The sequence below is a fragment of the Hippoglossus hippoglossus genome, chromosome 3, assembly GCF_009819705.1.
Source record: "Hippoglossus hippoglossus isolate fHipHip1 chromosome 3, fHipHip1.pri, whole genome shotgun sequence".
NCBI lineage: Eukaryota > Metazoa > Chordata > Actinopteri > Pleuronectiformes > Pleuronectidae > Hippoglossus > Hippoglossus hippoglossus.
In genome coordinates, this window is record NC_047153.1 from 29,804,786 (window position 1) to 29,830,354 (window position 25,569).

The 25,569-nt window shown below is 43.7% G+C and overlaps 1 protein-coding gene across 1 annotated transcript in view; it reads left to right on the top strand.

Annotated features, from left to right (window-relative positions):
- Positions 1-697: 697 nt before the first annotated feature.
- The window catches only part of minar1 (membrane integral NOTCH2 associated receptor 1), a 28,457-nt gene continuing 3,585 nt past the window's right edge, over positions 698-25,569 (top strand). Inside the window, exons 1-4 of the mRNA XM_034581655.1 lie at positions 698-1,113; positions 1,406-2,318; positions 5,041-6,522; positions 21,162-21,419. Coding sequence (XP_034437546.1) covers positions 1,467-2,318; positions 5,041-6,522; positions 21,162-21,419 — 2,592 coding nt within the window. The 5' untranslated portion in view covers positions 698-1,113; positions 1,406-1,466. The remainder of the gene's footprint in view (positions 1,114-1,405; positions 2,319-5,040; positions 6,523-21,161; positions 21,420-25,569) is intronic.

Genomic DNA, 25,569 nt, shown 5'->3' on the forward strand with positions numbered 1-25,569 from the left:
GGGCAGGATGTAGCTTTGTGTAAAACTGTTAACAATTATGTTACAAGAGTTTATTCAATTTCCAAGGAAATGGTAGTTTACTACTACATTTCTTTATCCTGATAAAGCCCTGTGGCTAGGCTAGTGTCTGGTCTGTATAGTAGGCGACAGGCTAAAATGTATGTCAGCCACAATATCATTACAATGAAATATTGATGTAGGCTACACATTAATGAAAATGATTTTTCCTGCACTTCTGTTTTTATATTTCTGCTAGACACATCTCCACTTTACTTCTCATGCTGATAATCAATGTTTCACAGAAAAAGGAATTTTGAATCATCAAGACTCCATTATTGTTAAACAAAAGCTTTAAATGGTTACAATTAGCTAAGAACCAACCAGGCCCAACATTAAAATGCTTTTCAATTGGTAATGAATCATAAATAAAATATCTATAGTATAATAAGAGAACTCTAGCAAAGGTAATGTATCTTACTTTTTATTCAAGTAAGCAGTATTTTACTTGTAATCAACGATATATCCATTACAGCACTGTTACACTCACTGACAAGGTAGATTGGCATTTTTCTTCCTCATCTCTATGGGGGAAAAGGAACCCTTTTCAGAAGAGCTGCTGTAGAGCTCTTATTTTGAAAGCAGAAACCGGTAGTGATAGTGTTTAATCTTTTTGACTTGACATCTCCCGTGCCCGGACAGCTTCTCCACCGCAGCTGAGAGCTGTCCAGGAGGGAGAGGAGAGCGTCAGACAACGGAGACAGGCCAGCCCCCTCGGTTTGACCGGGAGCACGGATCCATGTGCAACATCACCCGGACACATTTCACCAGCATCCACGTGTGTGTGTGTGTGTGTGTGAGGATGCACTGTGCAGCGCTTGGTTTGCGTTTTGCTTTTTTTCTCGTGCAGACGGGGGGATAGTTGGATGCGTTAAAGTTCGTATCTATGCAGCGCTATGGATGCGTGCGTGCGTATGTGTGCGGGGCTGCGCGCTGCGGAACCACAGGATGTGTGAGTGTGCTCGGCTGGCTCTTCCTCTGGCATCTGTTGGCTTTGTGGTGAGAAGATGCGGTGCTGCGCCCAGCTGATCAGATGATTTAACAAAGACTCTCAGGGTGAGTGACGGCGCATAAATAGGCTACGACTGGGATATAAAGTGAAAGGTGCCATGCTGTGTCAGAGGCTCTTCAGCTGCTCTTACTGACGACAAGACCAGGCAGCTGCTACCGTCATGAGGTGCAGGACATTCCGTTGTTTTAGATGTCGAGTATAGTCCCCATCTTTTCTGGCCGAGTACGAGCCATTTTGATTGTGGCTGACACCTGCTGGTGTGTGATTTTGTGAGTTCTATTGTGTGAAAACAAAATATTGATTAAAAATGATTTAATTGAAATGTGTTGTTTCCAGGTACAAAGCTTCTCTGGAGGTAGGACCTGTTTTGTAGGCCTGTTCCTGCCACCCAGCAGCCATGGACCCCTTCCCAGAGTACTCTCAATTCCTGATCCGGATCCTGGAGGAGCTGGACACCAAGCACAACACCATGTCCTACCAGGACCTGTGTAAGTCCCTGTGCGCCCGCTTTGACCTGGTGCACCTGGCCAAGCTCCGCAACCTGCTCTTCTACACGGCCTGTCTGGATCCTGCGTTCCCAGCCACACTCTTCAAGGACAAGATGCGCTGCTCTGTAGAGGACCCGCAATCCAAGAAGCTCATGGTGGCTGCAGATATCGTCACCATGTTCAACTTGATCCAAATGAATGGAGGCATAGCAAAGGACAATCTCCCTGTAGTGCACAGGCCCAAGTTCCACAAGAACAAGTCGGTAGAGGTGTGCAGCTCTGACAATGATGCGTATAAGTATCAGGACTGTGACAGAGGGGCTGGTTACCAGCACATGGATCCCCCCAGGGATGGACACCACCACCACCACCACCATCATCACCATAGTTCCCCTCAGCCGCACCCTGTGGATCATACTGCCTCTCCCTGCCCTAAGCGATCGGAGTGCAATAACTGCCAGCCGTTTATTCCCACCTCAGACCCCAACTTCCTTCTTGGGGTCAGCAAGGACCTGAAATGTAGAGCAGCCTCTCTGGACAAACTTCACCATTTGCCCCAGTATCCCAGCAGCAGTCCACCCTCTCCACCATGCGAAATGCAGAGGACCTACTTTCCCATGGATATCGACAGCGAGTCCACCACCGACCAGGAGTCTTTGCAGCACATTCACCATCCAGAGCCTGTCACTGTTCACTCCTGCATCCAGAAGAGGAATATCTTTAAACAGGACTTCCACAACTTCATGACCTTCTCACCAAAGGTTTGATTTTGTAGGATCTTGTTGAAAGACCTCAGAGAGAGAGAGAGAGAGGGCTATAGAGTCCTCATATAAAGTATACAAGTCAGTTTTTCATATCTTCAGTTTGTCTTTTAGTGTATTCAAATGACAAATAAAGTAAAGACATGTATTCTCATATGCAGCTAAACATAATTTTTCAAATGACATTAATTAACATTTCTGCTTAGTATGTGACTTAACTCAATAAACATTGATTAGTTTGAACTGACTAACTGACAGCACTGTTAGCACTGTTTGTTCCACCTGGAACTAATTCATAGAAATATCTTGAGTGCAGTGTTGTAGTATGAACTGGTTTTATATGTAATTAATCTCGGCTATAAAATCATCTGTTACTAAAAACATTAATGTTAACAATACAAGACCTTCAGTTGAGAGATACTGTAAGACGTTTTGATGAACCGTTTTCAGATATATACACTGATATACAATTTAGGTGAAGCAGTGGAGTGGAGCTGTGATTTGTGTAGTGTTTGGAGACTCGCAGGGTTCACACAAGATGCGAAAGCGCCGCGCAGCGCCAAGAAAAGCTGTGCGCCTCCTTTCCGCCCCCATGTTATTCAATTGTACTGTTCACATCGGCTGCGATGCGCAGCGCAGAGGGCGCAGCGCCATTCTCCCTCGTGCAGCCGCCTGGCTGTTCACACCGGACCCGCATTTCTCTGCGCCGGTCAGCCCGCAAATCTGCTTTCTCCGCTGGTTGTTGTATGCTCCATTCAATGTAGGGGTTCGGGGGTAAATGCTGTTGGTCTTCATAGCCCCCCCTATCTTTCTCTCTCTGTCTGTCTGCTTGTGTGCTTGTAGTGGATGGGCAGATGGGGAAATTTCATCATGTGGGGGAAAGAATCTGGGAAATTGAAACTCCAGGAGAACAGCAGGGAATCCAAAGTATGGGATGCATATTTGATCATTTATATCATATATAATAGGTCATTTACATCGTTTAAAATCATTTTTCAGTGTGAAACCTATGGTTTCGGCATCAGGTCTATTTTTTCCGCTCGCCGCGAGCGTATCGCGCCAGAAAACACACTGAAAAATGATTTTAAACGATATAAATGACATATTATATATGATATAAATGATCAAATATGCATCCCATACTTCGGATTTCCCTGCTGTTGTCCCGGAGTTTCAATTTCCCAGATTTTTCCCCTCACATTATTAAATGTCCCCATCTGCCCATCCACTACAAGCACACAAGCAGACAGAGGGGTGGGGGGGCTATGAAGACCACCATCATTTACCCCCGAACCCCTACATTGAATGGGTTACATACAACAACAAGCGGAGAAAGCAGAATCGTGGGCTGACCGGCGCGGCTCTGGAGCTGCATGCTGCTGTTCAGCCCCCCTTCAGTGGCTCCCTGTACAACACTGCTGGCGGTCACTGAACACGTTCATATTTTTCGTGAACAGTGAACTGAACGAATCAGTTTTCATTTAATGAACGTGAATCTAAATGACGTTCACTCCAGCGAGAGTAAACGTCACTCACGTTCACGTTAATTTTTTAAATCATCATCGTATCAGGCCATCATGTGAAATACCAGGAGCGAGAGAAAATGTGTGTGTGTGTGTGTGTGTGTATGTGCGCGTGTGTGTGTGTGCACGTGTGTGCTCCCAGACAGCGCACACACTTGTACCAAGCTGGAGTTTCTGTGTCCTCCTCCACTCTGCTCTCACTTTATCTAATAAACACTCATCACTAGTTATCAGGACCGGATCAGTACATGAAGTAAGTTAGTGTTTGTTTGATTCGAGAGTTTATGAGGCTGCATTTAAACATCATGAAAAATGACTGATCCACATTTTGTGCTCAGTACAAAAAGAGTCCTGACGCTCACAGTCAGGACTGTGTTAAAATGAGCGGAGCAACACAAATTTTTATTTGGTGGAAGAGGGGGCAAAATGGCTCTTTTGATAGTAAAGGTTGCCGACCCCTGCTCTAGTTGATTTAAACGAGTAGTGTCACAGTAAGTATTCCAAAAAAACTTTCAGCAAGATTAACTGAAAGTTTTTAATGATGAATGCTCAATGGCACAGTTCTACATTTCTATTGTCATAGTTGTTCAGTGTGGAGCTGATTTTTTTCTACTTCATATGCATAATTGTAGTTGTATGTGTTGTCTAGGTTAATTTATAACAATGCATCAGTTTATCACTTTGTAAGTAAAATCTTGATTTTAAAATCCACCAGCACAGACAGCTATGAGATTAATGAAGTACTGTAGGAAGGAGTGTATACTAACATAAAATGGAAGCTCCAGAGTACTACTACCTTAAAAATATATATAAGTTCTTATAAATACATGTACCTAGTTACTTTTCACTGCTGCAGGGAAAACAATATGAAATAGAGATATGCTGAACGGACTGAAAACAAGGAAGTGACAACATGTAGCATGTTGGTCATTGTACAATTCCTCTTTGATTCGTAACCAACACCTTCCCCTAACCTGCACTTTATCCTATTTACTCAGTGCTATATTTTTTTCTTCATTGACAGTTTTGACAGTCTATCAGTCATTTCTTTCTTTTTCTGTTCATTTAATTAACCCATCCATTTATTATTTTTAAAAAAAACTGGAGGGCTTCATAGTTTTGTTAAAATCTGTAATTCTAAATCTTGGTCATTCTGTAGGTAATTTGTTGTATTAACCCTGTGTGGATTCCTGTTGTAGGTCATCACCACTGAGAGCAAACAGGGCAGTAAGGCTGCTGATGGCTACCACAGGAGGGAGCTGCACAAGCCTGCCACTTTCTTCAACCACAGCTTTGAACTGCCTTACAGCAACCCCTATTTCGAGCCCACACTCAACTCCCCTCTCCAGGACCGACAGAGGGTGAAGCACGAGAGCCTGGACGACCTACAGGCGTCCACGTACTTTGGTCCGACCACAAACTCTGAGTTCGTCAGCAGCAGGAAGCACAGTAACAAAGCAGGAAAGCAGCCGGCGTGGCCAGTGAAGAGCCTTAGTCTCAATACAGAAGAGGGGCCTCCAGACTTTGAGAGGTCGTTTCTGAACAGCAAACCACTCAAAGACAACCACCATCGCACTATCAGCATCATCGGCTCAGACAATGAGCAACATTTTCAGACCCTGAAGGTAAATGTGGTATCTTCCCCTTCTGCTTTTGCAAATAAAATAAATGGAATAAAAAACAAAGATGTAACACTGATAGCAAGCGGGCCAGTGGGTATGGACAAAAGAGAGGCAACCAAAAGATTTAGGAACAAAAATATGAATAGTCCATCCTTTCAGGGAGGGGACAGCTCCTCTAGTATTGGGACTCAAACTGAGCAAGCTGAGCAGAAGAAGGTGAAGGAACACCCAGTTAAATACAGCGACAGAGAGAGACGAGCCTTCAAACACTCTGATGAGGACTCCGAGATCGTTAGTGACGACATAAGTGACATTTTTCGTTTTCTGGATGACATGAGTGTTTGTGACTCTCTGGGAGTTGTACAGTCTTCATGCTACAACAGCACTGGGTCTCTTTCTCAGGTAACACTGAAGTCGGAAGGTGACAGCTCCCCTGAGCGCAACACGGTCAAACTAGCCAAGTCCAAGCTGGATCGCCTCTTCAATTCACTGGAAAACACAGACGATGAACTTAAGTCGAGTGTGTGCAAATTGGTGATGAGGATTGGTGAGATTGAGAAGAAGCTGGAGTCTCTGTCGGGGGTCCGCAGTGAGATCTCCCAGGTCCTCTCCAAGCTCAACAAGCTGGACGAGAAGATCCAGGAGCCCGAGGCTAATGGAAGGCACAGGGAGACGGTGTCTGCATCTGGGTGTAATGCCATCCCTGACAAGTCTCACCCATGCACACAACAACATCTCGACGCCACTCTCTCACCTCGCACTTTCCAGTGCCACACCACCGGCCACAATATCAAAGTGGACAATGGCCCCCTGGGGGAGTGGTGCTGCTCGGATGGGAGTAACAGTGGCAGCCTCAGGGTGAAAGCTCTGAAGAAGAGTATGCTCACCAGGAGGTCATCCCGCTCACTCAATGACGAGAACAGTGCCACTGAGTCAAAGGTTGCCAGCATCACTAACTCTCCACGGGACTGGAGGACAGTGTCCTATTCCTGCCACCCTGGAGACGAGAGCAAGGACAAAGATAGAGATGGCAAGGACAGACACCGGAAAGCCAAAGAGGTACAGACACTTTTTTTTTTTAAATCCACAAAAATCAAGATGACCGTTTTATGTTTGTACTCAAGAGAAAGTTTTAATTTTTAAAATGTCACTTTTAAGTGCTTTTTAATGTGTATTTGAGTCTGGTGGTGGTGGATACCTATGCAGAAACACCTAAATATCTCACACTGGTATAGTTTGTTTAAGGGTTGCCTTGGTCTGAAAATATGGGATGCAATGAGCTTTTTAGATTAAGCACACATCTTTACATTGACCCCAGCCTCAGAGGCGAAAAGACTTACAATAAGTCGATTTAGTTTATTTATCATGGCATTGTCGCACTTATGGTCAGGAATAATTTGTTGGTTTGTACAAACCCCTTTTTGGTTGACTGCTTGAGACAGTACAAAGCAGGCTTTATTGTAACTCAAAGAGGGATCAGTGACACCTATCTCTGGCAAAGTTTCATAATGATAGGAACGATTTGCACACAACATAAAACATCTCTAACTCAGTGTTTTGATCTGTTGCTTCATTTTAGAACAGGGTGAAGTGCTCTTTGCACTGCTGTTGCTCTCTTTCTCTCTCTATCTCTCTCACACACACACAAACAGACTGATCCACTTGTTATAGTCAGACTGGTTATTGGAAGCACTGGGAGAAATCTTGTCCACATCGTTGGCCTGCTAAAACTTCCATAACATTTTTACCAACCTCAGACGGCAGACAGACCTCATCTTAACAATTAACAAAAGGATGAGAAGCGGCACCAGATGCGATTCAAGTGTCTCCTAGTTTTAGAGTGACGCTTTTGTAATTTTCTCATCCAGTGCCAGCGCTTGCATCCATCTGAGCACCCAAGGGCATATTGGTCTTAAAATGAGGTGTGCTCATGAGCATTATTGGTGGATCGCTTTCTTGAAACAGTGGAAGGTGAATAACCAACAAAAACCTTGTCTGAGGTCAGTGGTGCAGTATTTTACTGTTATTTTAAGGCTCATTATCAAGACAGAAATATGCACCTGCAGATAGGTGCAAAGCACCTGTACACTCTTTTGTTACACATACAGATGTATTATATTCCTGTTTGTGCACAGCTTCCATGTCAAAAAAATATATTGATTGAGTAAAAAATCTAAATGAGTGAGATTAGATTTAGTCTGTACCCTCCCTCTCTCCACGTCTCCTGCACAGGGGTGAGCACTTTAACAATAAACACCAGCACTGATCACAAGTTATTAGGACACGAACAGGACACATGTTTAAACCTGCTACACAACACTAGACGTGAAGCACACAGACAGGACATCAGGATTAAAGTAACCAGAACGATCCAGAATCATGATCCGACACAATCGATTAATGACTAAATACATGTGGTTATCAGTTCCTGTGCTAAGAGGAACAGAGACATCAGACACACAAACACACACTCTTGCAGAAAGAAGTTCTTCCCGCAGATTATGATGCAACCCGGTGATTTAACTTCATCGTTGCAGAAGAAGCGACATATTGATGAATCCCAGATTCCTGCGCCCAACGTTCGTAGGCATGGTTTAAGCACAGTTCTGTGCATACGCACTGTTTGTGAATGAGGCCCAATGTGCTCATTTACTAATATGTGCCCAGAAATGTTCTTACTCTCCGCAGAAAATAAGTGCATGCGCAAAATCGCCGCCAGATTAATGACACGTGCGCACCAGCCGATTTTGTTGTCACCACCATGTGTATGTTTGTGAATCAGAATCATTCTAAATTGACAGGCGCGTATCCGCTCTCTGCAATTGGCATACCGCCACGCCTCTATTTCTCCATAGAAGGACTTCCGTTTTTCATGAAGAGAGCGGTGTGCTGAACAGTTAAAGTTATGAGAGACGGCCCAAAAGGTAAAATACACAAGAAAAAAACCAGCAGAAATTGAAGGTGTCGGAGGTGGAAGACACAAAATACACACTTTTCTGTAGCGTGTCCTCCGGAGTGACGATGTTTTAAAAAAAAAAATCCTGGACGTCTGGAGCGGGAAGAGCCACTGGACAGTAGCAACATTAAGAAGTGACCGGGAAGCCCCCGTATCCAGCAGTAGTGGAAGGCATACCCCATCTAGTTCCAGTGTGCACCACTTAAATGATCCAGAGGTGGAGCTCACTGAATGGTCATTGGTGCTGGCGGGCCAGATGGATGTGGATGTGGCAAAAATGGTTCTGTTTGCCGCAGGACAGGTCGGGGCTCAGGTGGGGAGCGAAGAAGAGCCGCAATTACCACAGGTCTGGCGCGCTTCTGCACCCTGGCGTCCGGCAAAGTTAACCTTTGGGATGTCCATGGGTGGACTCATGACAAGGAGACCCCGTGGGTGGCCCCACAAGCTGTGTCAGTAGCATGGGCTGAGATAGAGAGAGGTTGGAGGGGGCTAGCTGCGATGCTAAACCAGCTGCAGATTCAAGCTGGAATGCTATTTCCACAGCCTTTGTCAGGGTTATATCGTCAGTGGACATCAGCAGTTTCTCCCCGAGTTTCGGGTTGTTAGTGTGTTCAGTTAACTGGTCCCTTATCAGGTCATCCTCCAGTGCCCCAAATTTACAGAGGCTGGCCAAGCCCCTCAGATCGTCTACGTAATGGTGGAATGACTCACCCACCTGTTGCCGGTGCTGGCGGAAAACGATCCACCGGAGCATAATGTTCTGTGAGGCAGCGAAATGTCCAGACAGCCGTGTGACACATTCGGCGTATGTAGTAGCAGGTCAGAGAGTCCGAAAAATCCGCTGTCCCTCGCTGCCCAGGTTGTGGATAAGCATATTTTACAGTGCAGTAGTTGGGAAATTAAAAAAGTCACCCCTGGACTCTGTTGCTGCTTGTTCAGAGTGACCCTGACTGTGAAATCATTTTCTGTACGGTATTGAAAAATTACCGTTTTTTTCATAAAAAAACATGCAACATTGAAGAAAATGTATTGAAATGTATTGATTTTAAAACTGTACGGTAAAATTTGCTGACATTTCATATGATGAATATCAGGGTTACACTGGACGAGAGTTAAACCTTCATCAAACCCATTTTGGGGAGACATTTGATTTTTTTTCTGTTTAAAGAATCGATCCCCAGTTACTTCAATTGTACTGCAACACTGTTTACCCCTGAAACTCCAAAAGCGTTTTGTTTTCAAACGCTTCACCCACCACTCCATTTGCATAGTGGTGAGTAGATAATGAGTGAATTTTCCTTTTGGGGTGAACTATCCCTTTAACAATAAGCTGACAAGATGAATGGTTCTCAAGATATGCAAGCCAAAGACAGAAAGAGAGATTTCTGGAATTAGATATATTGTGTAAGGGCTAATAATACGTTTTTCTCAGCTGTCTGTCAGTAGCTGGAGGTAGATATTAGCCAGGTGGGGTCGCGATCTCAGTAGTGAAAAGTGCTGAAATTTTCATTAAGGTTTATGACATCTGTAGTTTCTCCATGGAAAATAAGCATTACCTGCACGTCATGAATGATGCAAGTGATATTGAAGAATTTTCTCTTGGTGTCCCAGAGGACACCAGACTCTCCAGTCGGATATGACTGAGCCACAAAAGCACTTATTTTTCCTCAGAAATATTTTTATAAAGTTTTCACATTTCACCTGTTTAACACATATAACCCATATCCCTTCCAAACTTCAAAGCCAAGTGCCATCACATTCTTGGAGTGGTATAGTAAGGTTCTGAACCTAACAAACAGATATATACATTAGAGAGAGAAGAAAAAAATAGAAAAGTCATTGAATTCGAGAACAATTCATTCAAACAAAGTATAATACTAGCAGAGGTCAACTGAAGGACAGATAATAAACAAAACAAAACCCAAGACAAACAGACTTTAAAGTAAGAAAAATACATAATTATTAACAATAGTAATAGCAGTAATACTTTTATAATAATACCAAAGGAACATGACAAGGGAGTGCATTGTTAGCTTGACTTAAGGTTCTGAAAGTATTTCAGGAACGGTCTCCACACCCATTGGAACTTATTATCGGAGCTACAAACTGAGTAGCGTTTCTTTTCAAGTTGAAGACATGCCATGATGTCACTCACCCAGTGAGCATTAGTGGGTGGGCCAGCGTCCCTCCACCTAAGAAGTATTGCCCGCCTGGCCAGCAGGGAGGCAAAGGACAATGTGCAAGCCTTGGTTGGAGTCAGACGTGTGTCGACCTCTCCGTGGTACAGAAAAGTGTGACCAGAGGGTTAGGGTCCACATTGAGCTCAAGGATAAGGGACAGAGTTTGAAAAATCTCCCTTCAATATTTTCCTAGACTAGGACAAGTCCAGAACAAGGGAGCCTCACCTGTTTTACATCTTTCACAGTAGTGGTTCACATCAGGGTAGAAACAAGACAATTTGGCTTTGGACATGTGGGCCCTGTGCACCACCTTAAACTGTAGTAGACAGGGGAGACTTCCGGTGTCATGGCGGAGTGAGGACGTCTTCTGGAAATTCTCCTCACCTATTTCATATTTTATTTGTTAAAAACACGTATTTCGTTTAAAGTCGCGTCACATTCCTTTACTTAAACCTCCTACTCCATTAATCGTTTCTGTTTGACCGGTAAATATGTCAAACAAAGCCGGTAGAGGTAAACAAGCTGGCAAGAATGATCAGGCCATGCCGCCCGAAGCCGGTGCTAGCAAACAAACGTCGGGCAGTGCTAGCTTGGAGCTAACGCACGGGGCACTGAAAGAACTGCGAGATGGCATCAAAGAGGATGTGGCTGCGGTGAGGGACGAGATATTATCAGAGCTACGTTCATCTGTTTCGACCCTCCAAACGACCGTCTCCATGCACGTTGAAAAAATTGCAGGCATCGAAACCTCTCTGACGGATGTGGATCAGAGAGTTACTGTGATTGAAACTTCCCACGCTGCACTGCAAGCTGAAAACTCCAAGCTACACGCTAAACTGGACACTCTGGAAAATTTCTCGAGGAGGAATAATATAAGGGTGACTGGTCTGGAAAAGAAAATTGAACGAAACCACCCCTCTGCCTTTATAGAAAAGTTCCTGACAGAGGTGTTTGGAGAGGACAGTTTCACTCGCCCACCTGTGGTGGACCGTGCCCATCGCACTCTGAGACCGCCACAGCCGACAGGTCCCCAGCGGGCTATGGTGGTGCGCATGCATTACTACTAGACGAAGGAGCAGATTCTGCGGATGTCGTGGGAGAAAGGGCAGCTGAAATACAGAGGAGCAAAGATCAGCTTTTACCCCGATCTCAGCGCGGACCTACTACCTAGAAGAACCGCGTTCCTCCCAGTCAAGAAACAGCTTCGGGAGGCGGGAGTGAAGTACTCTCTGCTACACCCAGCAAGGCTCCGGTTCTTTTTCAACGGAAAGAAGTACGAGTTTGAAACCCCAACGGAGGCGGCTGCTTTTGTCAAGGCCAAGATTCTACTAGCGGTGACATCAGAAAACGACGGAGAGTGATGGTATGTAGGCTCACTACAGCCAGTACAAGACTGTGACAATGTAACCCAATCTATAGCGTGAGGGCATACTCCGTGAGACAAATGTAGGCTAACGTTACATCAAAATGCACAGTTGTCTACGTTAATGCTACTTCAGAATTTCTACTGCCCTGTGTTCTATATTTCTATTTTTCCTTATTTTTATTTTTTTTTAATGGGCCAATTTGGGAATAGTAGCCTGCCCTAATTATATTGGAATATTAACGCTCAATGGCCTGTTTGTAGAAGGTGGGATGTTTGATGGCAAAATGTGTCAGGCAGAATATAGCCACGTGACAAATACCAGACAGATATGTTATCAAAGGAGGTAAACAACATAATAATTGACTTTTTAAACGTTTTTCGCTATCCTCTGTTAGATGAGGAGAGTTAGGTGCAAGCGTTGTTTAGCTAAGATGCACCTCTTTGCACTTGTTTTCTGGGGTTTTAATGCACTTAGTTTGGGTAAGTGCTGGGGGAGGGGGGGAAGCATCCTTTTTATTTTGCTGTCTTTTTGTAATGTACACATTGCATCTTTTAGTTTTTTTGAATGTCTTACTCTTATCATCTATGGCCATCCTTTTTTATTATGACACTCCATTTGTACTACATAGTGCAATGTTCTGTCTTCCTGCCCTATATATGCTAGTACAGCACAACTCTGTAAATTATGAGTACAGTTAGGAATAGTGGTAGAAAAGTGAAGTTCATCTCTTGGAATGTGAAATCGCTGAATCACCCTGTGAAGAGGAACAAGGTACTGGCACATTTAGGTCAACTTGGGGTAGGGGTAGCCTTCCTCCAAGAGACACACTTACAAAGGGCAGATGTTTCAGGTATTCAGAGGAGTTGGGTGGGGAAAGTCTTTCATTCCAAGTTCAACGCTAGGGCCAGGGGCGCAGCTATTCTTATACACAAAAGTGTTACCTTTGATAGTGATCAGGTAATTGCAGACACGAATGGCCGGTTCGTCATAGTCCCCGGTCAGCTTTTCAATAAACCTGTCATCCTCGCCAGTGTATACGCTCCAAACTGGGACGACAGCGCTTTTATTAACTCTTTTTTCTCTACTGTCCCTGGGATCAATACCCACCACTTGATTGTTGGGGTGACTTTAATTGTGTTTTCTGCCCCAGTCTTGATCGGTCTTCTACCAGACATGCACCACTGTCTAAAATGGCCACAGCTATTAGTACCTTTATTGAGCAGTATGGAATGGTTGACCCCTGGCGTTTACACTTCCCTACAGGAAAGGCTTTTTCTTTCTTTTCACCAGTTCACCATACATTTTCCAGGATTGATTATTTTATTCTAGATGCCCGGCTTATACCCTCTTCTAGCCCTCACACTTACCATAGTATAGTTATATCTGACCACGCCCCCCTATCCTTTGAACTAGATTTCCCTGATCATCCTGCCCCATATAAACAGTGGCGCCTGAACCCTCTTCTACTCTCTGACAGCGCTTTTGTAAAATTCATCCAAACCCACATACAAATTTTTATTGAGACCAATGCATATTGCGAGGCCAAATTATTGGCTTTGCCTCAAATACCAAAAAGGCGAGGATGGCCAAATTGAAAGAGCTTTCTGTCAAAATTTCACAGCTGGACAATCAGTATGCCTCGACTCCTACTCCAGAACTTTATCAAAAGCGGATTCACCTACAGACTGAGTTTGATCTAGCCTCTACCTCAGCAGCAGAGCAGCTGTTATTAAAGTCCCGACATTCGTTTTATGAGTTTGGCGACAAAGCAGGCCGGCTTCTCGCTCACCAAGCCTGCCAAACTGCAGCCTCACGCCAGATAACTCAAATCAAGACCACCTCGGGTTCAGTGACCACAGACCACAAGGAGATTAATGATGCTTTTGTAGCATTTTATACAAACTTATACTCGTCTGAATATGATGATGAGGCTTCCGATTCAGAGTCGTTTTTTCGGAATTTGAATCTACCAACCCTTGAGGACTCTCAGAAAGATGCCCTCGATTCCCCCCTGATGCTGGAGGAGGTTTGTGATGCCATTAAATATATGCAATCTGGCAAATCCCCTGGACCAGACGGGTTCCCAGTGGAGTTCTTTAAGAAATTTGCAGAAGACCTATCCCCAATACTACTATCAATGTTTAATGAATCATTTTCAATTGGCCATCTCCCTGAAACCCTGAACCAAGCCTCCATCTGTCTCCTACCTAAAAAGGACAAAGACCCCTTGTTGTGTGGGTCTCACAGACCGATTTCCCTTCTAAATGTGGACTGTAAAATTCTCGCTAAGTCCCTTGCTCTGCGGCTTGAAAATACTCTTCCCAAGCTGGTGCTACCTGACCAAACCGGATTTATTCGAAGCAGACATTCCTATTCTAATATCCGTAGGCTGTTCGATATTATTTATACTACCACCAGTTCGGATGATCCTGAGCTTGTAATATCCTTAGATGCAGAGAAGGTGTTCGACCGGGTGGAGTGGGAATATTTATTTATGACCATGAGGAAATTTGGCTTTGGTGATGATTTTATCTCCTGGGTTAAATTGTTGTACGCCTCTCCCTTAGCCTCTGTCCATACTAATGACTCTCACTCAAAATATTTCCCACTACATAGAGGCACGAGACAGGGCTGTCCTATGAGTCCCCTGCTTTTTGCTCTGGCGATTGAACCGCTTGCGGCTTCTATTCGTCAATGCCAGGCAATTGAAGGGATAACTCGAGGGGACACAACACACAAGCTCTCGCTTAATGCCGATGATTTACTTTTGTACATGGCTAACCCAGTATATTCTTTGCCGCACGTCCTGTCTACCTTGGAACGATTTGGAAAGTTTTCAGGTTACAAACTGAATTTAGAAAAAAGTGAACTTTATCCCATAAACAAAGCAGCTCTCGACATCCCGGCCACAGCCTTCCCATTCAAGAGAGTGTCTTCCCATTTTAAATACCTTGGGGTGGTGGTGCCGCGGTCTTTTCACAAGTTATATAAACTAAACTTCACACCGTTATTGGATCGATGCAGGCAGGACATAAACCGCTGGCACACGTTACCCTTATCATTAGCTGGCTGGATTAACCTAATCAAGATGAATGTTCTTCCTAGGTTTCTGTATTTGTATCAATGTATTCCGATATTCATTACTAAAAAACATTTTTTTACACTGGACCAAATACTATTTGCATTTATATGGGATGGCAAGGCCCCCCGTATTCACAGAACGTTTTTACAAAGGCCGAAAAAGTTAGGAGGAATGTCAATGCCTAATTTTCTTCACTATTACTGGGCCTGCAATGTTCAAAAGGTCATAATGTGGGCTAATAGTGGTGCAGATGTGGAAGCTCCAGCTTGGGGTAAATTGGAATATTTTAAATTGCAACTCCATTCACTGGTCACAGCTCCTTTACCTCTTAACTCTGGTTCTTTCAAAAACCCTGTAGTTACCAATACTTTGAAGATCTGGGTACAATTTCGGAAGCATTTTGGCTTGCAGAGCGCATCAATACAGGCTCCTATTCTTGCAAATCATCTTTTCACCCCTTCCAAGTCAGATCTGGCCTTTCGGGCCTGGCATGGTAATGGGATTAGACTTGTTAAGGATCTATATGTTAACAAGGTGTTTGCTTCATTTTATCAATTGTCAGGGAAGTATGCGTTGCCCCGTTCCCATTTTTTTTTCGATACCTACAGATTAGGCACTTTGTACAAAGGGGTTACCATCCTTTCCCTGCGCAAACCCCAAGCACGCCCTTAGATAGTCTCCTAGGATTTAATGCTGGTCTCAAGGGCGCCATCTCCTGAATTTATGGGGAAATTGATGCGATAAACCCACAGCCTCTGAATAACTTAAGGACACTTTGGGAACAAGACCTAGGCCTGTCATTTGCTGATGGTCAGTGGGCTTCAATCCTTGGCCGGGTTCATTCCTCCTCCCCCTGTGCCAGGCACGGTCTAATACAGTTTAAGATAGTTCATCGTCTCCATTTCACCAAGGAGAAATTAGCAAGAATATACCCTAATACTGATCCTACATGTGACCGATGTAAGCTAGCCACTGCAACCTGGCTACACATGTTTTGGCTGTGCTCGAGCCTCCAAACATATTGGGAGAAAATCTTTGGATCGCTTAGTGACATCTATGGCATGACGATTGAACCTCAACCTGTAATTGCACTCTTTGGGGTGATGCCCGAAGGCACAGTATGGCCGGTTGGCATGCATGTTGTGATCGCCTTTACCACTCTGTTAGCTCGGCACCTTATCCTCCTTAACTGGAAGAGGCCAGTGCCACCATCTCATACAAGATGGCTTAAAGAGATCATGTTCTATTTGAAGCTTAAAAAGGTTAAATATACACTGAGGGGAGTTACAGATACATTTGAAAGGGTAGCACAGTGCTGATTTACTTAGTTTTATAAGGAGTGTACATTACATGTTTATTTATTCATTGTTTTAGTTTTGTGTGTTATTTACTCAATATTGTATACAGACGTTTATTTAAATATTTGATGGTGTGTCTGTCAAAGGGATGCTGGGTTGGGGTAGGGGGAGGGCACATGGGAAGGGAGTTATGTAGGATGTATTTCAAATGTTGACTCTGTGAATTATCCATGTATTCCAATAAACAGAAGTTGAAAAAAAAAACAAAAACTGTAGTAGACAGTGGCGGGCACAGAGGGCTGTTGAATTATATTACATATTAAAAAGATAGGTATTGAATTTATTTTTGAAAATACCAAGAGAGCTCCTCTTTCCGATGTCAATAGGCAGTGTGTTCCACCGTTTAGGTTCATTAAAAATGGAAACGGAAAAGGCCTCAGGAGTACGTAAGGAACAGTTAAAAGAAAATGTTGTGGAGGATCTTAATGATCTGGCTGATACATAAAATAAAAGAACATCTCTGTAGGAAACAGCCAGGTTATTGTAGCTTTATAGACAAGTTAAACATTTAAAATCGATTCTTACAGGTAGCCAGTGCAGCATCTTAAGCAATGGGTAAATGTGAGCGATTTCTTTGTTTTTAGGCATTTTGCCGCCTGAAAGTCCAAACAAAGGTTCATGTCTTTGTTACAAGACCACCTTGTTAACAAAAAGTCGTAAACAGTCGAGGTAACTTTAATCAATTAAAGTTATTATTTAAAATAAATATTTTTAATATTAATATTCAATATTTTATTTTGATAACCAAATTTATTGAATGCCGAAAGGCACACCATTTTATGGTATCACGTTTAATGCATTATTGCACAAAAACGGCGTAATTTACACCATGTTTTCAGCCTAAATATCCGCTCGTATCCTCCTGCCTGGAGCGTACATACCACAAGCTTGCGCCTCTATGCTCTCGAACAAGGGGCCCAAGTGACAACATCAGTGATAATCAGCAGTATCTGCTATGTAGCTATGCAGCAATGCTACCGGAAGTAGCGATGCTAGCAGAACCAGCGATGCTGCCACACGAATGTGAACGCTGCTCAAGACAAAGGATAACAGCAGACATTTAGGCTAAATACATGGTGTAAATGACACCGATTGATTCGAATTTGGATTTCTTACTGACACTTGAATGACACAATAATGGCAGTTTTGGCCATTTCACTGTTACACTGTTGCTATCCTGGATGGTTTTCATTTTTATTTTCTAGTGTTGTATGGAATTTTGCATAATCTTAAAGACAGGATGTCATCATGGCTCTGTTGTGGCAGGAACGTTTGAGAGTGTAGTGGAAATTTATCTCGAGATGTGAAATAATGAGTTTCTCAGACCAGAGTTGTCTTTGAGTTTTAATTATTAGCTCTGCAGAGGGTTACACAGTCAGCAACAAGGCTTCAGAGTGCAACCACGAGTAGTTAAAGAGGAAGGTTTTTATACAATGTGATAAACAGGAAATTAGACAGAAAGCAGACAGGAAACGTCTGCTGTCTGGCATCACTTGCTACAGAAAGAGGAATCAACCCTAGCACCCAGTTGCACAGATAAAGGTCAACAGGAGGTGAAATTACCAAGTAAGGGCATGAACTTTGAGGTTGCATCTGCTAAGTGCACAGAAAACAGTCAAAACAGTAGTAAGACATTCATCACAGTAGTGAGACATGGATCAGTGGAATTTTCCATTACACGAGTTTACATATTTTTTAAAAATCCTAATTTACACAGTGTTTACGTGAAACATACATAGCTTATCCCTGGATACGCAACATAAATAAGCAATAGTGATGAGTTTGAAATGGTAATATAGAGAAATTAAACAAACATTTTGGACATCGTCTGAAATCATAAAAAAGGCTACAAGACATTTCCTCCTCCTCTGGTTACCCTAAGGCTGGTGGAGCCCATTTTGACGGCCAAGGCTGCCTATACCCCACAAATGACCAAATGATAGTTGTAGAAATGTCTGTCATGGCCTGGACATCCGGAAACAACCAAGGTTCTGAGACAAGTTGTCTTTGTAAGTTTTACAACAAAGCTTTCTCGAGAAAGGATCACTCCTTCTGCAAAAACATGTTTAGACAGTAGGTGTACATGCGATATGCATTAAGTTCATATCGAGCTGTACCCTAGATGGAAATGTCAGCTGTAGAACTAAACAGAGTGGTTATTAAGGGAATTTCCATTGCAGTTATTAGACAGATAAGGTTGAATTTTGTGAAAATGATCAATGAGGAGCAGAGGAGGGTTTTGGGTATTAAGTGAGGACTGTTCATGAGTCAGGAATGGCCTGCTTTGGTAAACTACTGTATGTGATACTGCAGTCTCTCTAAAGACTCCACTGCACAGCCATCTAATTAACAAAGGCTGATGGCTGAGAGTGAAACTGAGAGTCACTTTAGACAAATGATACACATCAAACACACTCTCATGTCACATTCATTGACTGTGGAGATGGATGTTTCTCACTGTGGTCTGTATTGATGGCAGCTGCTTGAAAGAATTATGGGATTAATACAATCAATACTGAGTCTTTAGGAATGCTTTACTCTTCATTTTGTGTTTGTTGCTCAGACAGGGGAATTAAAATTCATGAGAGGGAGAGCACTATTAGACCAAACTACTCCCTGGAAATTGATTTAATCTGTGTTGGATAAGTAATGGTCTTGATATTCCAGTGTGTAAGATCGTTAAAGGCTTGTCTTTGCAGTAAACTGTTCAATGAGATTTCATACTGTAAAAGAACAAATTAAATTGAGTGATATACAGTACTCAAACACACCCTATACAACTGTTGTTTATGATATGGTATTTATCAGCACACGGACAGATTGATAGAGATGCACAAATTGTGAACATTGTCTTATGTGTGCAAGATCAGATTTTATATCAGATTTTTTTTATTTCACTGATTGAAATAATAAAGTTTGAAAGTCAAAATGTGTCCAGGATTTTGCAATGTTGCCAAACCTTGGCTTTGATACTATAAGAGTCATTAACGCTTATTCTAGGATGGAACCATTTGACGTCAAAAATTGCTTCCCTTTTTTGTTTAGCTAATATCTCAGTCAGATTCAGATGAGGCCATGCACATACTTCTGGACTCTGAAGTAGCTATACAATGTGCTTGGTGTAGTTTTTCTACAACAACAAAAGTATTTGTTAGTACAAGTAATTGTTGCTTGTACATCCATTATGGATGGGGGATCAAAATGACATAAAACTATGGAAGTAAATCAGTCTCATCAGATTTTGACATTTTAAAGCCTTGGAATTTCTAGCACTAAATTTGTTTACGTTGAAATTATGCATTCGTATGTTTTGCCATTGAATTTCAGTCTTCAAAATTTCAAAGTATAATATTCAACTGCTAAAATTCTGTTGCAAAAATTCAGATGAAACATCCGGGATACCAGGAAAATAAATCGATAGTCTCACATCGAACCACCAGATATTCTGTGTTTTTTACCTTAATAATGATATTGGTTGTTGTATTTTTATTGTGACATACATTTTTCATGCAATAGTAAAATAAAATCCCAATGCTGGAACAATTGTATTTAATTTCTTTGTTTATATGGCAGCATAGATTAGAAAAGCGCTATATAAATACAGACCATTAATGCTGTGGTTTAATACAGTATGCACTGGATTTTGGAATTGACTGAGTATAATTCTTCGCTTGCATAGCCAAGACTAACTGCAAAGCAAAAAGGGTTTAGTTTGCATGATGTGCAACAGATTCCCCCCCCCTTTTTTTCAGCTTTTTAGGTATGCATTTATTATCTTATAAAATAGTATATTATAGGTGTCAATGGTATTGGCCTTGCAAATTATTACTAGGTTAAAATGCAAAGAAAACAAATGCTGTGTCACAGCAATTTTTCATATTTTAATATGAAATATGTGTAGCAATGGCTGGGCTCTGACCTTCTCTTCCCACAAAGAAATATTAAGCTCAGCACAGCAGGGAAAGATCACGAAGACTTCCCCCAGTAGCAGCGAAGGTCACAACTTTCAAGTGAATAATGAACAACTGCATAGCAGTAAGCAGGGCTATGTATAGTATACTGCCATGATTAAAAGAGTGATTTTTGTTATGTTTTTGTTTTACATAAACTGTTTATTTTTACATTACTAAAGTTTAAAATATCCAATCAATATAATTTGTACAGCTTTAAAAGCATACATTATTGTACAAATAGGGTTTTAAGTCTTGGTATTACCTTGGGCTGCACCTATCGATAATTTTTTTATCGGTTAATCTGACGATAATTTTTACTATAAAATTGGTTAATCTAACAAATAATTTTTCGATTAATCTAACAATTATTATTTATATTTAAATATATTTAATCAAATTTATCAATAATAAATTTCCGCAAAAAAATTCTGAAACGTCATAATGCGTAATGATTCAGTGCCATTCACTGCTGCTCTCAAATCTGCTGTAATCTGCTCAAATCTCACAGTAGGATTTTACTTTCTTAACAAAGCATTATCATCAGGTGTCTAATGATATTAATGACTTAAGAACAAACACTCTTCTATGTAATATGTCAAGCTCATTGTGTTACAGTGGCTGAGAGTTGTGAAATTTAAAAACCCTCTTAATGCACAGGTATAAGCCCTGTTTGATGTACAATAAGTACCTCTTAAAATAAAGCCTAAATTAAAACAAGGTACCCAACTGAAACTCATTAGGTTATAAAAAGACAGGTGGAAACTTCCCTGATGAACTTTGTGTTCTCTCTCTCCATTTCCAGGCAGAGCGAGAGCGTCAATATGAGCTTCCCCAGGCCCACCTGACCCCCAACGCCCACCCGGCCCTGATCGAACAGGTTTTCTCTCCGCACCCCTTCACCCCCTCCATCAAGGCCCATGTGAAAGGCAGTCACCTCTACACTGACCTGAGGCTCACCAGCCTGTCAGATGCCAAACGCGGGCAGCCGTCCTGGACCATCGAGGAGTATAAACGCAACTCAGGAGAGAAAGGGAAGCAGTTCACAGCCCTGGACGTGCAGGTACTGGATTTACAGCAGAATCACAAAAGGGCTGTAAGGGGATAAACTAAGCATAGCTGCTCTGTAAGGTAAATACCTTACTTTAACCACCAGTCACAGGTGACTGGTGTTTAAAGTAAAGTGTCAAAAGGAAGGTAACAATGTCTACAAAATGTGTTCATCTTGGATGATCAAGCAGAAAGTCATGCAGTTAAGGGTGTACTGAGTTCACAGTTGCTGAGGCCAGTTGTAGGACATCACATGAGGAACAATGATTGCTTTGAATTATTGGTCAGAATTATTAATCTGTGATTCAATTATTATTATGTAAGTGTTTCATTTTTTTGATTGTATTTTTTCAAGGGTTTTCTGAAAGTCTAGACGTTCACTGCATGGTGAGGCTAAACGTCAGCAGGTGGGGGGTGGGTGTTTTAAATAACTTACAGAAAGATTTTGATTACCTTCCAACCCCCACCCACCCCATTCTCTCTCTCTCTCTTTCTCTCTACACATACACACACTGAAGGGTTCAGGTCCTCTGATGCTCTGGCTGTCAATAATCATTTATAATGCATTAGGCCAGGCTAGTGACAGGGGGGGGGGATTTGTGGGTCTGGTCTGGTTTGGGTGGTAGATTTTTTTGTGGGTTGGGTGAGTGGGGGTCCTAAAAAATTTGACTTACAATCAGTAATTCACGAAAAGCTTAGGCATAATTCCCATGATCACTTTTGGGAAGCTCAAGCTCCTATAGCCTCTGATTAGTGCTGTCTATTGTACAGTTGTCTTTTATTGAAACTGCTCCATATTTTATTTACCACTGTATCACCCATGCATGTTCTCACACACACCATCAACCCCATTCTAATATTGATTGTCATGTGTGACCTACAGGACTACTGGGGCTCTCCCATTACATGTATAAGTGTGTGATTTACGTGCGAGGGCAAGGGCCTTGTTTAACTTCAACAGAGGCCCAGAGTTCTGTTATTGATGGTCACTATACGACTGTCAGAGTCACAGGAGATTTAGAAATCAATTCCTCTCCCTGACAAGCCTCTGGCTGTAACTGAGATGAACCAAAGCCCAATGACTTCAAATTCCCTTACAGGCTCCCTTAATTGCTTCAAAATAGCTTCCGCTTAATGTTTCTAATGACAAAATACTTTGGTCGATTTTTTTTCTTTGCTTCTCTTGAAAGATATCTTTTTTGTGTGGCCTGGGTCTCTGTATTTAATAATTTGGAGTGCTCAGCAAAATGCATCCCCATTTTGAACCCAAATTAACAACAAATGTCAGCACTTAAAAAAACTATTCTTATAGTGTAGCATTTCTGTGTCTGACTTGCACTTCAACAACCAGACTTTTTTTTTAATAAAAGGGTGCATGTCATCACATAATGACATGCACCCTTCTCACAGAACTGTTAGTCCACAAGGAAGAAGGGAACCTTACCTTGAAAAGGGAGGATTCAGCACCAGCTCAGTGAAACCAAGAGACATGGAAATCAATTGCATCAGTACAACAACCACCTCAAGCAGCAATCCTACCATTTGCTGTTTTCCTGACCTTGACATTTGCTTTGTCTGTCTGTGTGGTAACTTAGTGCTCAATACGGTTTGCTTGGTGCGCAGATGCAAAGAGAGGCCCTAACAGGTGAAAGGCTCATTCAAATCAGGTAGTGCTAATTATTTAGTTGGTGTTTCAAAAGAAATCTAGTTTTAGGCTTTGCAGAATTTGGCAGAACAAATCTGTCTCTGGCTCAAGGTCACTCCACTGCCAGTCTGCTTATTTTTCCAGAGCAAGAAACGTTTTTTTAGAGCTAAAGTGCTGCAATAATGCATTTGTGCTTCAAATGTAAACTGTGGCAATCGACCTTGCCACGGGGCTCTCCCACACACGGCCAGAGACGGAAGTGTTCCTCTTTAACATTCTTTATTTAATCCATAAACATAAATTCAAAGTACCAACTTAAAGTAGACTGGCTTTGCAGCTCAGTCCGGGCGTCTCTCCAGTGTGTCAGTCTCTCCAGGGTCTGAGTCTCTGGGTTCGTCCTGAGGCAGTGCAGACGCTGCCTTTTAAGCACGAGGACCAATCAGCTAACAGCTCTCACCTGCGCTGATTGATCCTCTCTAGCAGGTGAGGGTGCTCTCCCAGCCCCCTCACCTCCACATACCTCCACCGCAAATTTCAGGCCAGGGATTTATCCCGGCCTGACCTACTCCCCCCCCACCCCCCCACGGACCAGGAGAGGAAGCCCATCCACCGAGGCTCACAGGAGGTCGAGCAGGTGGGCGACGACGTACGCATCGTCTCTCCGGAGGCCGGCCAGGTGGGCTACGCTGCCCGGGCGCCCCGGCAAAAGGTACCGGGCCTGCCGGTGTCGGCCTCTCCGCCGACGCAGGAACAGGGGCTGCAGGGGACGGTCTCTCCGCCGACGCAGGAACAGGGGCTGCAGGGGACGCTGGCTGTACCGCCAGCCTGGGTGCGGGGACAGGGGACGCTGGCTTCACCGCCAGCCTAGGTGCGGGGACAGGGGACGCTGGCTTCACCGCCAGCCTAGGTGCGGGGACAGGGGACGCTGGCTTCACCGCCAGCCTGGGTGCGGGGACAGGGGACGCTGGCTTCACCGCCAGTCTGGGTGCCGGAACAGGGGACGCTGGCTTCACCACCAGCCTAGGTGCAGGGACAGGGGGCGTCGGCTTCACCGCCGACCTGGGTGCCTGAACAGGGCACACTGGCTTCGCCGCCAGCCTAGGTGCGGGGACAGGGGACGCTGGCTTCACCGCCAGTCTGGGTGCCGGAACAGGGGACGCTGGCTTCACCGCCAGCCTAGGTGCAGGGACAGGGGGCGTCGGCTTCACCGCCGACCTGGGTGCCTGAACAGGGCACGCTGGCTTCGCCGCCAGCCTAGGTGCAGGGACAGGGGGCGTTGGCCTCACCGCCGACCTGGGTGCAGGGACAGGGGACGCTGGCCTCGCCGCCAGCCTAGGTGCAGGGACAGGGGGCGTCGGCTTCACCGCCGACCTTGGTGCGGGTACAGGGGATGCTGGCTTTACCGCCAGCCTTGGTGCAGGGGCCGGAAGGGGGTTGGAGACCGGAGCATCCGTCGACGTCATCGCCTCCGTCTTCACCTGCCTCAGGAGCGCCTCCAGCTCCCGTCTGGTCCTCGCGCTCTCCTCCCGGTACGCAGTCACCAGGTCCCCCATCCTCCGAACCAGTTCCCACTCCGCCTGCTGGTCCGTGTCTGTGTGGAGCCCCACGTTGGGCGCCAGTGTGGCAATCGACCTTGCCACGGGGCTCTCCCACACACGGCCAGAGACGGAAGTGTTCCTCTTATACATCTTTATTAATCAAATAAACTCAAAGTACCAACTTAAAGTAGACTGGCTTTGCAGCTCAGTCCGGGCATCTCTCCAGTGTGTCCGTCTCTCCAGGGTCTGAGTCTCTGGGTTCGTCCTGAGGCAGTGCAGACGCTGCCTTTTAAGCACGAGGACCAATCAGCTAACAGCTCTCACCTGCGCTGATTGATCCTCTCTAGCAGGTGAGGGTGCTCTCCCAGCCCCCTCACCTCCACATAAACATTATTCACTTCAACACTCAGTCAACTGACACATTACAATTGACACTCAAAATGTTTAATATGTTATCCTCAGGGATAACAGGTCGGGCGTGCGACCGGGAGGAGGAAATGTGATCGGAACTGATGTTGCGTCAGAACTAATGTTTTGACTACGGAATCTTTTGTAGTAATAAATGACACAAAAAGTACATAAATTAACTTCATTGTTATATTTGTAGCAACGTGATTGCACTATTTTTTGAAAAATCACAGTCTGATATAGCAAAGTAGTGACAAATGTCACAAAAAGTTGTTTGAAAAAAGTTTTTTATTTGCACATCAGAAATTACTGAAAGAAATGTGAATATAATGTAATTTCAATACACAAGGTAAACTTGGCCCATTTTCTCATGATTTGGTTATGGTTGGGGCACGGGAGGGGCATGAAAAATATTTTTCCTCTAAGGTGGGGCATGACAGAAAAAGTTGGAGAACCACTGCCCTAGAAAGAAAAACACATCCATCAGTAGTCTGCAGTCACACTAATGAGTGAATTTTCATTTTTCGGTGAACTGTCCCTTTAAGGTGTCCTCTAACCAGAAGGTCTGCGGT